The sequence below is a fragment of the Dreissena polymorpha genome, chromosome 1 (assembly GCF_020536995.1).
Source record: "Dreissena polymorpha isolate Duluth1 chromosome 1, UMN_Dpol_1.0, whole genome shotgun sequence".
Classification (NCBI taxonomy): Eukaryota; Metazoa; Mollusca; class Bivalvia; order Myida; family Dreissenidae; genus Dreissena; species Dreissena polymorpha.
In genome coordinates, this window is record NC_068355.1 from 134,634,779 (window position 1) to 134,648,186 (window position 13,408).

Here is a 13,408-nt window from a genome sequence, read left to right on the forward strand (position 1 = left end):
GTAAAGTGTCGTCTCAGGTTAGTCTGTGCAGATGCACAGGCTATTCAGGGAAGGCACTTTTTGCTTTAATTATATTTTTCGTTTCAAGAAAGTCTCTTCTTCTCACTTCTTAAGTTTAGGCGGAAAATGTCGTCCCATATTTGCCTGTGCGGACTGCACTGGCTAATTTTGGATGACACTTTACGCACTTACATTAAACCCCCTTATCATAGAGCAAGGCTCAATTGTTTACTGTCTATTGAGTAAACTTGTTTGATGTTTCAATTGTTATGACTGAGTTAACAGTTTAAGCCAAGTAAGTGTACATTTGGTCCTATAATGATATCACAGTTGGCAACCTGTTGAAAGGATACAAGCAAATGGATTACATAGCAACATATTGCAAATTCCTTTATACATGGTTCACACCAACGGCGCTTTGATGGCGCTTTAAAGCGGCATGCAAAGGGGCACTAAAGCGTAACAAAGCTTAATGCGTCAGTGTCGTAATAGATCGTGGGAAAGCTTGAAGTAAAGCGGGACATCCGGCAAGAACGCCAACATTTTTTTAACTGTTTAACAATTTTGGGCGCTCTGTCACGAATTGTTTTTAAAGCGCCGAGAGCGTATCAAAGCTTAACAAAACGTAACAAAACGCAGCAAAGCTTGACTCAAATCGTAGGTAAGTTTAACAGAGCTTTGTTCAAAGCGGGAACCCCAGTCTTCACGGAATGTCACCACTTGACACGCTTCGTTAAGATGAATCAAGATTTGCTACGATCTGGCATGAAGATCTGACACGAGGTCAGACGCTTTAATCAAAACCTGACACGCTTTGTTACGCTTTGTTACTTTTTGTTACGTTTTCATGAAGGACTCTCCCGCTTTCCCACGAATTGAGGCGCTTTGATAAAGGATTTGACACGTTTTGTTAAACTTTGTTACACTCGGCAAGCTTCCTCACGCTCTCTCACGCTCTTTCACGATCTCCTACAATACCCACACTCTGTCGTCATCCCTATAAATTAGCCTCTGGCCCATTCCTCTCTTCAACTGCAGCAGGAAGTACAACACCAGTCGTTCTTTGATGCCAGTCAACAACACCCTACAGAAAGATAAAGCAGTTCTGAGATGATCGCTTTGATGTCTGGCATCCACAGTGGCGAGGTTCCCCTTGCATGTGGCTGTGGATCATCTTCCCAGTGAGGTCCATGTCTCTAGGCCCCTGGTACAACGTTGTGTTCTTCATCCTCGTGGTCCACCTCATTGGCTGCCATCACCACCCTATGCCTCAACATATTGTGCAGCACCACAGCAGTCTCCACCAAATTTCTGACGTTCACTACCTTCTGTTCCAGTGTTCCCAGCAGGCACCTGAACCTGTTGGCCAGGATGCCAAAGGCATTCTCCACCACTATTCTACCCCTTGAGATCCTGTAGTTGCAGTTTCTCTGCTCATCTGTTATCCCTCTTCTACTGTATGGCTTCATCATGTAGCTCTTCGGGCCAAAAGCATCATCACCCAGGATGAAGTTTGAATATCTGGCTCAGTTTTCCTAGGGGGAGGGCATGATGGGGGCAGCCCTATCCATCTTCTAGGCATTCAAAGAGCTCAGAGTCTGTAAATATCTGGGAGTCCGACATGTTTCCTTTACCTCCAAGCTCAATCCAGATGAACTTGTATTCTGCATCTACAAGGGCCAGAATTGGTATGGAGAAGAACCCCTTGTAGTTGCGGTAGAAACTGCCTGTGTTTGCTGGCTTCTTGATGGCAATGCGCTTTCCATCCAAGGCACCTACTGCATGGGGGACATTCCACCTCTGTTCAAACTGCTGGGCAAGGCGTTTCCGTGCTTCAGGGGTCATATGTGCGTTGAAAAACTAATCTTTATACACCTGAACAATGGCCGTGCACACTTCTGGAATCAGCTCTGATATGGTGGACATACCACATCTGAATCCATATACCAGTGACCTGTAGTTGTCCCCAGTGGCCAGATGTCCAAGGTGTTTTCCAGCTTGATGACAGCACTGCTGACAGGGGTGCCTGTAGTTAGTCTGCTGCTTCTGGATGACTGGTGCCACTCTTTCCAGGATATAATCGAACACCTCAGGGTTTAATCTGGTGAAGTTGCTGAAGGCAGCAGCCAGCAGGGTCTTCTAATCTGAGTTGTGTGTCCAGGAGGCTAGTGTAATGACCATGTTTCTGTCTTCTTTCTTCAGTGAGCCATGGCCTTGTCCAGCAGCTTTTGATAAATGGTCTTCTCCCTCCTGCTGGTAGGTCAACCTCCCCTTGTCTTTGCTGTTCTTCCTCCCTCTCATCCGCCTAGGAAGGGCTAGGATATAGTTATACAACAGGGAGACAAACGTCATGTCTTCTTGTGATAGATCATGCTCTGGTACATCTGGAACTTCTGGTTCTTGTTGTTCTGTCATCGTGTTCTGGAGTTAAAGACGCAATGACTTTGTGGATCTGCTGCATCTTTAGTTAGGCTCTGGATCAAGAGCGGCATAAAATCGGCGATCTCGACGGATTCTAATAGGTATCAGAGCGTAAAATGCACACCAGAGCTTGATAGTCGTATCAGAGCCTGATTTAAAGCGTCATTATCGCCTCAAAGCGTAATAAATCTTATCAAAGCGTGATTTCAAACGTAACAAAGCTTGATCAAAGCGGGATCAAAGCGTGAGGAATCGTAACAAGTTGGGAAATATTTCGTCCCCATAGCTGCAACCAATTCGTATCAGAGTGTATCAGAGCTTATCAAAGTGTAAAAAATCGTGATATTTTTTAAAAAGTAAACAAAAATGACCGCGCTTTGCTCGCTGATTTAAAGCCCGGCATTCGCCGTTGGTGTGAACTAACCATTACTCACCAATGAATGTTGAGGCCTTTAATAGAACATTTGGGCATTTGCACAGAGAAAATTGTAATTATAATGAATTGTAAAATAATTGGGTTTTTTGCACTTTTATTTAACTTGTGCTAGTTTGTGAAAAACAATTATTTGCTGACTTTTTCTCCTGTAAGGTTCTGATTGGAGGAGAGAAAAAAAATTGATACAGGAAAAAATGTGATTTTGTAGATTTATCTAAGCCCGGGTTAAAGCCAACATTGGGAAAAAGCCACAGATAGTCCATTGTGGGAAATAATGAAAGCACGTGAAATGATGAAAGATGGCAACTTGTGTTTTTTTCATGTCTTACTTTGGACCAAAAGTTCTTTTATCCTGTGTATTAAAGCACCTTAGGTTTACCTTAGATAAGCATGTACCTATTATCTGTCAAATTTTTTTATATTTCAGTAAAAAATACTTGTATTAATTTTAGCAATTACAAGCCACTTGACTATATAAACTTACTTTCACTTTTGCTTTTAAGCTCACATGAGCATGCACATTCTGCTCCTTGCGAGCTTTTGTGATCACCTTTTTTCCGTTGCTCTTGGTCCATTTGTTGTGTGTCATCAAAATTTATCTTGTTCAAACTCTAGAGGCTGAAAGTCTTGCCCAATCTTTCTAGAACTTGGTCAAGAACATTTGTCCCACTTCTATATAATCTTAATTGAACTTTAAACTGGGTTACTTTTGTTCAAAAGCTAGGTTATTAAGTCAAATTATAGAAAAAGCTTAAGTCATTCTTGCAGTCATTTTTTCCAAATCTAACTGAAACTTAATCAAAACAGTTTTTGTAATGATATCTTGGAGGAGTTTCAAAATTGTTTGGGCCTGTTGAAAAAAAAATTTGCCGTCAGGAGGGTAGTTTTCCTTGTATGGCTCTAGTATATCCTTGTGAACACTTTCAAACTCACAGTGTATGTCCATTCTTCATGAAACTTACCCAGAACATTTATTTCCTCATGAATTCTGAGCTTCAAAATGGCCATAAAAAATTGCTCCAAGGTATGGGGAGGCATTTTTTAAATTTATTTAATAGCTACTGTGAAACTTTGTGAACACTCTAGAAATCACATTTTGTTGTCCTGTCTACATGAAATTTGCTCAGAACATTTGATCTAATGATACCTCAGCTGAGTTCAACAATGTTTCTGGTTGAAAAACATGACCACCATAGGGCCAGGCAGTTTTCTTACATAACCTTACTGACACCTGCTTATACCCAAGAAGTTGCACTTTAAGTCAAATCTTCATGAATCATACTCAGCACCTTTGGTCCAAGAATATCTTGGCTGAGTTTTAAAATTGTTCCGGACTTTTGGGAAACATGGCTGCTAGAGGGCAGGGCAGTTTCTCTTATATGGCTATAGTTGACAATTAATGAATCTCTGTGAGTAACATTTGTTTGTACAATCTTCATGAAACTGTCTAAAATATAGAATTTATTATATTAAAAAAATTGTACTTTCATACAATAATATTGCCTTCAAATGAGATTGTCAAATACATGTAATACTCCTTATTCCTAAAAATCATAATGCTCTAAAATGATCCAGTAAACTATTACCATAAACTATATAATTGGATTTTCAGTTATTAATTTAAATTAACTGAATTAATATTTAGACATTTGTAGTTAAATAGTAACTGTTGTAATCTTTGTATACTCATGTTCAAATAATCACTTTTGTACTTTAAAGTTTACTAAACCCATTAAAAAAATGAACAATAAAGGACAGTGACTACTTTTTAGTCTATGATGAAATGACATAGCTTTAATATAAACAAATGAAAATTAAATAGGCAACTACAAGTCATATTATATTAAAACTTGTGATATGCTTTTTATACAATAATTGGGATATCTTAAATTGTAGGAATGAACCATTCTAATATATGGCTTGTTAACCTTAAACAAATGTCAAAATAATTTTTATGCTCCCCCGAAACATTTTGGGGGGAGCATATAGACGCCGCTTCGTCTGTCCGTCCGTGGGTCCGTGTGTCAGTCCGTGAACAATTTTTGTCCGGACTATTTCTCAGCAACTAATGACTGGAATTTAATGAAACTTTATGGGAAGCTTCACTACCAAGAGGAGATGTGCATATTATCAGCGGGTTCTGGTCGGATGATTTTTCACAGAGTTATGGCCCTTTGAAATTTCAATTAACTTTACATATAGTGCAATTTTTGTCTGGGCTATTTCTCAGCAACTAATGACAGGAATTCAATGAAACTTTATGGGAAGCTTCACTACCAAGAGGAGATGTGCATATTATCAGCGGGTTCTGGTCGGATGATTTTTCACAGAGTTATGGCCCTTTGAAATTTTCCATTAACTGTACATATAGTGCAATTTCTCGTCCGGGCTATTTCTCAGCAACTAATGACCGGAATTCAATGAAACTTTATGGGAAGCTTCACTACCAAAAGGAGATGTGCATATTAACAGTGGGTTCTGGTCGGATGATTTTTCACAGAGTTATGGCCCTTTGAAATTTTATATAAAAAATTCTTGTCCCCCCAACCACTGTGCCCTCAAGACGCTTCCTTTTATCTGAATATATAGTGCAATATTGTGACAACAAAAAAATCTTTGGGGAGCATCACCCGTCTTTTTTCTTTTCTTTTTGTTATAATATTTTAATGAACAAACTTACAATTCAAACTTTTTTAAATTGATATGCTAGTATAAAATACATGTTTATCAATGTGTCTATTTGCATGAAGCTTGGAATAGAGTAGATAAATAATATTAGGGTAGTTCCACTTTCACCTTGCCTGCAGTTTTCAAGAGAGATGTTTGTTGAAATCTTATATTATTGTAAGCAAGTATATTTCTTAGTTTTTAAAAACAGAAGATAATTTGTAATGTTTTGTGGGTTTAGAACTGTGTAGAGTAAATGTTGTTTAATGACATATTTAGTTATACACATATGCACTTATGAAGGCTATTTAGCAGTCTCACAAAGTTAACACTTCTTATAAATTCTTACTTGAACAGTTTAGCCAGTCATATTTTTAATCATGTACAATAAATATTAATAACTACCCTTGTATTATTTATAATTGTATTCTGCCAAGACCTGCTTACAAATGTGTGGCAGTTGCCATGTTTCAGGCAGAAATAGTTTTAACAAAAGGTGTACACTACACCCTGAAAAAGGTTTCCACCTCTATAAACCCTTTCCCTCTCAGAGGCAAAGTGTATTGATAAAGCTGTTTGCTCCATATCAGTATGTGAAGGGTTGGAAATGAGGCCTATAATTTTCTAAGGGACAACACATTTGTCAAAATGCGCATCTAAGAAGTTAAGGGTTTAATAAGCATTTCTTGGCTGTAGGTTTTGTCTTGTTATGGCATTTTTAACTTTTCTCTTCTTCTTTTTTTCCCTATTGCCAACCTCTGTGGTACAGGAGTCTGAGGTAATGCTATTAACGTGTTTTTTGGTATCACCCATGCGGTCATTAAAGGTTATGTGAACTAGTCATGTGACCTTGCGACCACATGGTTTGTCTGTCTTTGTGCTTTACCCAAACGCCTTTTTTACTTTCTCTTTTATTTCTATAGAATGCTAGCCTGCGCTTTATTTATTTTGGTTTGCAATTTTATTTGGTTCCTGCTGGATGTACTTTTTCATATGTGTTGTCCGTGACTAGTTTTTCATACAATACCACTTGTGTTTTTTTATATATATATTTTTGTCAACTGGCAGACTATATTTTGGACATGGGCAGCCAAACTATTTTCTCATGAAATAAATATAACCTTGTTTCTTTCTCTTTTGTAGCTGGCAAGGACATTTTTATATGGAAAAAAACTATTTTGCTTTTCTTCCAATTTTTATATCTTACCTTTGGTGAATGGCCCAGCTTAAGCTTTATGTTGTAAAATTGTGATACTAACATGAGTGGCAAAAACAAGATTTGAGAATATTAGTAGGAGTAATTCATGTATTTTCTTAATCCTTAGAGATGTTTGCCAAAATGGGGCCTGATATATTTTACATACAGAAGACATACCAGCCATATTTGCTCTCATTTAGATGAAAGTTGATAACACACAAGTGGTATGGTAGATTTCACTTTACAGCCTAGTTATTTGCTTTTGATTTATTTCAGTCTTTTATAGAGCTAAATCGTATCAAGAAGTGTTTTACCTTGAAGGGCGAGATATTTATTCTTGAAGAATTCGGTAAGAATCTCCAGCATTTGTTTCTTATTTTTATTCTCGTATTTTTTCTATTTTAGATTTCAAGATTGAAACTTAAAGCATCATATTCCACTAGTTAGAACCATGGGTATATATTGGTTTTCCAATGTCGCACCATTTTCATTATAGTAGATGTGATTTACTGGTAAACGATCCAGCATTTCTGTAAAAAAATTATCAAATTTTGATGTGTATTTGAGACGGTTTTAAAGTTGAAATTTTAAATAAATTGTTTGTGAATCATAATGAAAAAATCCTAAACTGTTAATCAAATTGTCATCTTATTGGATCGGTTACCATTGTTTGTTTGTGTGTGTGTCTGTGTTTGTGATTAACATAATTGTCAGCTGCACAACTCCTTAACAGATCTCTATTTTTTATTTCAATGATTGTTGTTATAGGTTTTGGGAAAGAAATTGTGTTTTTATTCAGTGTTGTTGTGTAACTCACATAATTCATATAAATAATGAGATGTTGTAATAATATTAATAAGATGTAATATCAATAAAAGAAAGCACAACTTTTTTTTTAAATGCAATTACCGTATACTTCCGCTTTTAAGACGCATTTTTAAGACTCAAATTAATAAGTTACAGTTGGGGTCGCGTCTTATAAGCGAGATACTGGTGAAAATAAACAAAAAATTTCAAAATATCGAGTTAACTGGGCTTATGCTAGCCAAGTTGGACACTTGATGTCAGTTGTTTTGAATCATTGTGGCAGCCATTTGCATTTTCTCTAAAGTCTGTATTGGCCCGTACTGTGTATCTGAACGCTATGTTCAGTTACCGATTTATTTGTAATAAAATGTATTGTTACTGATTTTGTTGTCTATTATTTTTAATTTAAATTTTGTTATTTTTGGGGTGTAATACGTTATATTGTCCGTGATTATTCTTGAAAAGTTTGTATCACCTGATTGTCTGCGCGCGATGTCGTTAAATGTCATATAAATTGGCCACTATAGTATACGTGTGTAAGCGGCGACACAATGCCAACATGCTAAAAACAACAGCAAAATCAATTCTCAGTTTGAAACTGTCAATTGTTAAATAAACACGCTGCCGATTACAAATGCTACTCGACAAGTTTGTATCACCTGATCGTCTTTGTTCCACGTCGTTAATTGTCAATTAAGACATAATGGCAATTAGGGTATCCTCTGAAATAAGTTTCCAGTTTGCAACTGTCAATTGTTAAATAAACACGTTTATTCAGACGACCTCCTAATGCCGATGACACCTTATTTATTAGGGGCCAACAACGACGGGAGCAAAGAGCAACCGCATGCAATTATCCGCATAAAGCTTTCTTCTTGACACGTGATTTCGATCTGCGCTACGGAGTCTATCACTCTATCACGCGATTGGCTAATTTTATGAAAGTAGGTGTTACCTTTTGTTGATAGACAATGGGTGTAAAATTTGCATAATTTAGGTAATAAAACTAAACACTTTCAAAATATCTGCCTATTAGTTTTCAATACCTGTCAAACAATACAATTAAGATGACTGATACGATCAATTTTGCTTGTGCATTGATATTACAAACGTTATATGTTTGCAATAGTTTGCAATTGTTAGGGCAAATGATGAAATACGCAAATGTTAGAAATTTTGTTAATTTGATAATTATTTTTTTTTCATGAATAATACTTGAAAATAAATTAAAACCCACTAATATATCATAAAATAAACAAATATTATTTACTTTGTTGTTTGATTGTTTTATTTTTCAGACTTGCGTGAATTACTAATTGTATGCAGTGCGAGTTTGAAAAATTCTGAATGTGTTACTAATTGATGATTTTCTTCAACATTCTGCCATTTTTCGGCCATTCGGATGATGAAAACGGCAAAATTTGACCGCGTCTTAAACGCGGGTCAGTCTCAAATCCACCCATTATAAAGTCCCAAGTCGGGGTGCGTCTTATAAGCGAGGGCGTCTTACAAGCGAAAGTATACGGTACTGATTGTTCAAAACATGTATTCTTTTGTGGACTTAACCAAAAGCAAAATGATAAGACTTTGTTGGTGACTTCAATTTGTCCTAAAAACAAGTATATCATCCATATTTGTAGGAACAACTATTCATGATTGTGCGTCTTTGGAAAGGTATATAATTCAAGTGATCTGAAACTAGTTTGTTCCACTTTGTTTAAGGAGGTTTTGATACACCTGACCAATCACTACCTTTTCATGTCTTTATATTCCTGAAAAGATTAATAAAGACATCCCAGATATTGTTCATGTAATAATTTGCATTCCTAGTCAAGACAAGATCATATTAAGCTTGACCACATGTTCTTGTATACAATGTTCAACATGTGACACATCAGTCAGTTCACTGGGTTAAGCATTGATTTGATTAAATTGGCATTTATTTGATTGGCATTGCTGGAATCTTTAATGACATAGGAAGTATCCATTATTTCTTAACACAAATTCCTGCCTTCCTGCTAGTTTTCTATGTTATGATTTAATTAAAGATATTTAAATCCTTGTATAATATGATTATTCCTGTCATTCAATAGGGTCAGGCTTATATTGAAACAAACAAATATCTCAAGTGTTTTATATGAAATGGGACTTAATTGTTTTACTACAGTTTGTTGGCTCAGCTGCCACCCAGTAGGTCAATTTTGAAATGACCACACTTATGAAAGACATTAGTAACATTTCAGATAGAGGAAGCAAATGATTTTGCAAAATGATATGTATCCGAAATTGAGAATTGTCTAGCAGAGAAAAACCCAATATTTCCATACACTTAACACTTGGTTTTTGTGAAAATATAACATTACCCAAGCCCCAAAGTAGATAATTGATACATTATTATAATTGTTTACATGATAATTGATTGAGATTAGCCCATGGACAAAAGTTCTAAAAAACTTGAATTGAAAAATAAGCTTATTATATCTCAGTCAATCAGACTACTTCTTTTGTGAAAGGTATAGATTCTTTTTTGATTTTCTGCAGTTTACCATTAGGTCACATATTGTGACTTTATAACGAAGGAATGTCAAACATCATGCTGATTGCTATCACAAACCATTTCTATATTGCTTATATCATACAAATTGCCTCTGAAATAAAGTTTACATTGTACAAATTAAAATCTTTAATAACTGAAGATTTGTTTCCCATGTAATTTTACTTTCTTAGTCAACAATATGAAGGCATGGTTCTGATGGGCTGATTCAAATAGTCAGTAGGTGATTGGCTGATTCAAATAGTCAGTATGTCATTGGCTGATTCAAAAATTCAGTGGTCGTTCTACTGGATGTGCTAATATCCTAATGCATTGTGTAGAATAGGATTGCATTGTAATAATATTGCTCTGACCAGATTCTAGAGATGTATGTAGCTTCATTCACCAATATGCTAGAATGTTGTATTCCTTACTGTGGGGTTAACTTAGCACTTATAAAGTAAAACATTGTTGTAACAATATTAGTTTCAGTTTTGCCTATGGCTTGATAAACTGTTAAAAACTTGTGAAAAGTAAAAAAAATAAAATATTTTCAATCTTAGAAAAGTTTTGATATAACATGGATGTATGTAAACAGATTTTTTTACTTTATGATTTGTTATAACTTATGCTTTTTAATGTTCAGTTTATGATACATGTAAAGACTGTTTTGCCTGTTAAAGCTTATTGTAGTTTTACTATATCACAAAATGGTGCAACTTTGGTTTTAAGTGACAACTTTCAACACACCTGCATCACCGGACCTCATTTTGAATATGACATTTAGCAACATTTGGGCTAAGACTAGTTCAAAAGGTTACAATTCTTAGTTAACACAAAATGATGCCTTTCATCTAACATACATAACATTTCCTATGATATTTTTGATGATGTTTTTGAACACTATTAACACATCCACATACCTATTTCTCTCTTGGACTTATATTGACCTACTTTTAGACTAAAACTAATTCAGAAGGTCAACAGTATCTACACACCCATATCATCTGACCTCCTTTTGGCCAGGACATTGACCTAGCTTTGGACTTATTAATAATGAGTTTACCCCAAATGATGGTTTTAAAGCTCAAAAGCCTTTATACTTGTATTGTTGTTATCTGTGAAAACTCTGATTTTGCCCATATTACCTCATTTTGAACTTGAAATTGACCTGCATTTTGATTTATACTTATTTAAATGGGCCAATTATAAATAAAACTGACAAGGAATCTACTGGGAGCATATTTACTTATTTAGCACATCATATTTTTGTATTTTTTTTACAAATATCTACGGGTTTTTTAACCAAATAGGAACATTACAATAATATTAATAAAAATAACGCTAAAATGACTAAATGACTTCTTTCTAAAAACAATTTGTTATTTTATTATCATATTTTTTCAGATGTCAAAAACAAACAAGTGATTCAACATCGCTTCAAGTCCACAATGGTGAGAAACATAGCAAGTTGTGAAGTAACCCTTGATGTTGTTACCAGTTCTAGAACACTAAATATGGTGTGCCATTACTGGTTTAATGTCCTCAACCAATGCTTTACTGAATATTAAGTGACTATTATGGCTTCCAATGACATTTTAGCTGCTTTGCAATTTTGTTTTCTAAATGTGAGTTGTTTTTTTCCATGAATGCATTCCAGAGAACATGGTTTTCAATTGTACTATGGGTTGGTTTTAAAGAGAAACTTAGTAGGAACATTGTAAACTGAGGCAAGAGTGCATTAATATGCAAATGTGTTTCAATTTAATAGAATTAATTGAATTTAATTTAATTTATGGCTATTTTATTGCTATTAATCAGAATTCTTTGGCTGATTTTGAGTAAACATTGCAAAAAAACTGGCTGTTTTATTGCTCATGTAATTAGCATTCTTTAGCTGATTTTGAGTAAACATACACAAAAATGAATTGTTTTGCAACCTACAAATCCATTGGCCATGTTGCCTACCAGCACAGTGTTACCATGGGAGCCATAATACTAATGTTACTCATGTTACAACCTGTGTTGCCAAATTTAATATCATGTTTTTAGCTCACCTGAGCTCAACGTGCTCTTGGTGAGCTTTTGTGATCGCCTTTTGTCTGTCATCCGTCGTGCGTCGTCCGGCGTCAACATTTGCCTTGTTAACACTCTAGAGGCCACATTTATTGTCCAATCTTCATGAAATTTGGTCAGAAGATTGGTCTTAATGATAGCTTGGATGAGTTTAAAAATGGTTACGTTTGCTTGAAAAACATGGCTTCCAAGGGGCAGGGCATTTTCCTTATATGGCTATAGTAAAACCTTGTTAACACTCCCAATAATATTTTGGACGAGTTTGAAAATGATGCCGGTTGGTTGAAAAACATGGCCGCCAGGGGGCGGGGCATTTTTCCTTATATGGCTATAGTAAAACCTTATTAACACTCTAAGAGGCCACATTTATTTTCCGATCTTCATGAAACTTGCTCAGAAGATTTTTCTTAATGATATCTTGGATGAGTTTAGAAATGGTAATCTTTGCTTGAAAAACATGGCTGCCAAGGGGCGGGGCATTTTTCCTTATATGGCTATATATGACTATTGTAAAATCTTGTCAACACTCTAGAGGCCACATTTATTGTCCAATCTTCATAAAACTTGGTCAGAAGATTCATCCCAATAATATCTTGGACTAGTTTGAAAATGATGCCGGTTGGTTGAAAAACATGGTCGCCAGGGGGTGGGGCATTTTTCCTAATATGGCTATGGTAAAACCTTGTTAACACTCTAGAGGCCACATTTATTGTCCAATCTTGATGAAATTTGGTCAGAAGATTTGTCTTAATAATATCTTGAATGAGTTTGAAAATGGTTACGTTTGCTTGAAAAACATGGCCGCCAAGGGGCGGGGCATTTTTCCTTATATGGCTATAAAAGGCTATAGTAAAATCTTGTTAACACTCTAGAGGCCACATTTATAGTCCGATCTTCATGAAACTCGGTCAGAAGATTCATCCCAATAAAATCTTGGAATAGTTCAGAAATGATGCCGGTTGGTTGAAAAACATTGCCACCACGGGGGTGGGGCTATTTTTCTTATATGGCTATAGTAAAACCTTGTTAACACTCTAGAGGTCACATTTATTTTTCAATCATCATGAAACTTGGTCAGAAAATTTGTCCCAATGATATCTTGGATGAGTTCGAAAGGCCACATTTATTGTCTAATCTTAATGAAATTTGGTCTGAAGAAAGGTCTTAATGATAACTTGGATGAATTTGAAAATAATTATGTTTGCTTGAAAAAAATGTCTTCCAAGGGGCGGGGCATTTTTCCTTATATGGCTATAGTAAAATCATGTTA

At 35.6% G+C, this 13,408-nt stretch overlaps 1 protein-coding gene across 1 annotated transcript in view; it reads left to right on the forward strand.

Moving 5' to 3' along the window:
* The window catches only part of LOC127850870 (MAP kinase-activating death domain protein-like), a 137,422-nt gene that overhangs the window by 113,943 nt on the left and 10,071 nt on the right, over positions 1 to 13,408 (forward strand). The window contains exons 35-36 of the mRNA XM_052384223.1: positions 6,999 to 7,071; positions 11,470 to 11,516. Coding sequence (XP_052240183.1) covers positions 6,999 to 7,071; positions 11,470 to 11,516 — 120 coding nt within the window. The remainder of the gene's footprint in view (positions 1 to 6,998; positions 7,072 to 11,469; positions 11,517 to 13,408) is intronic.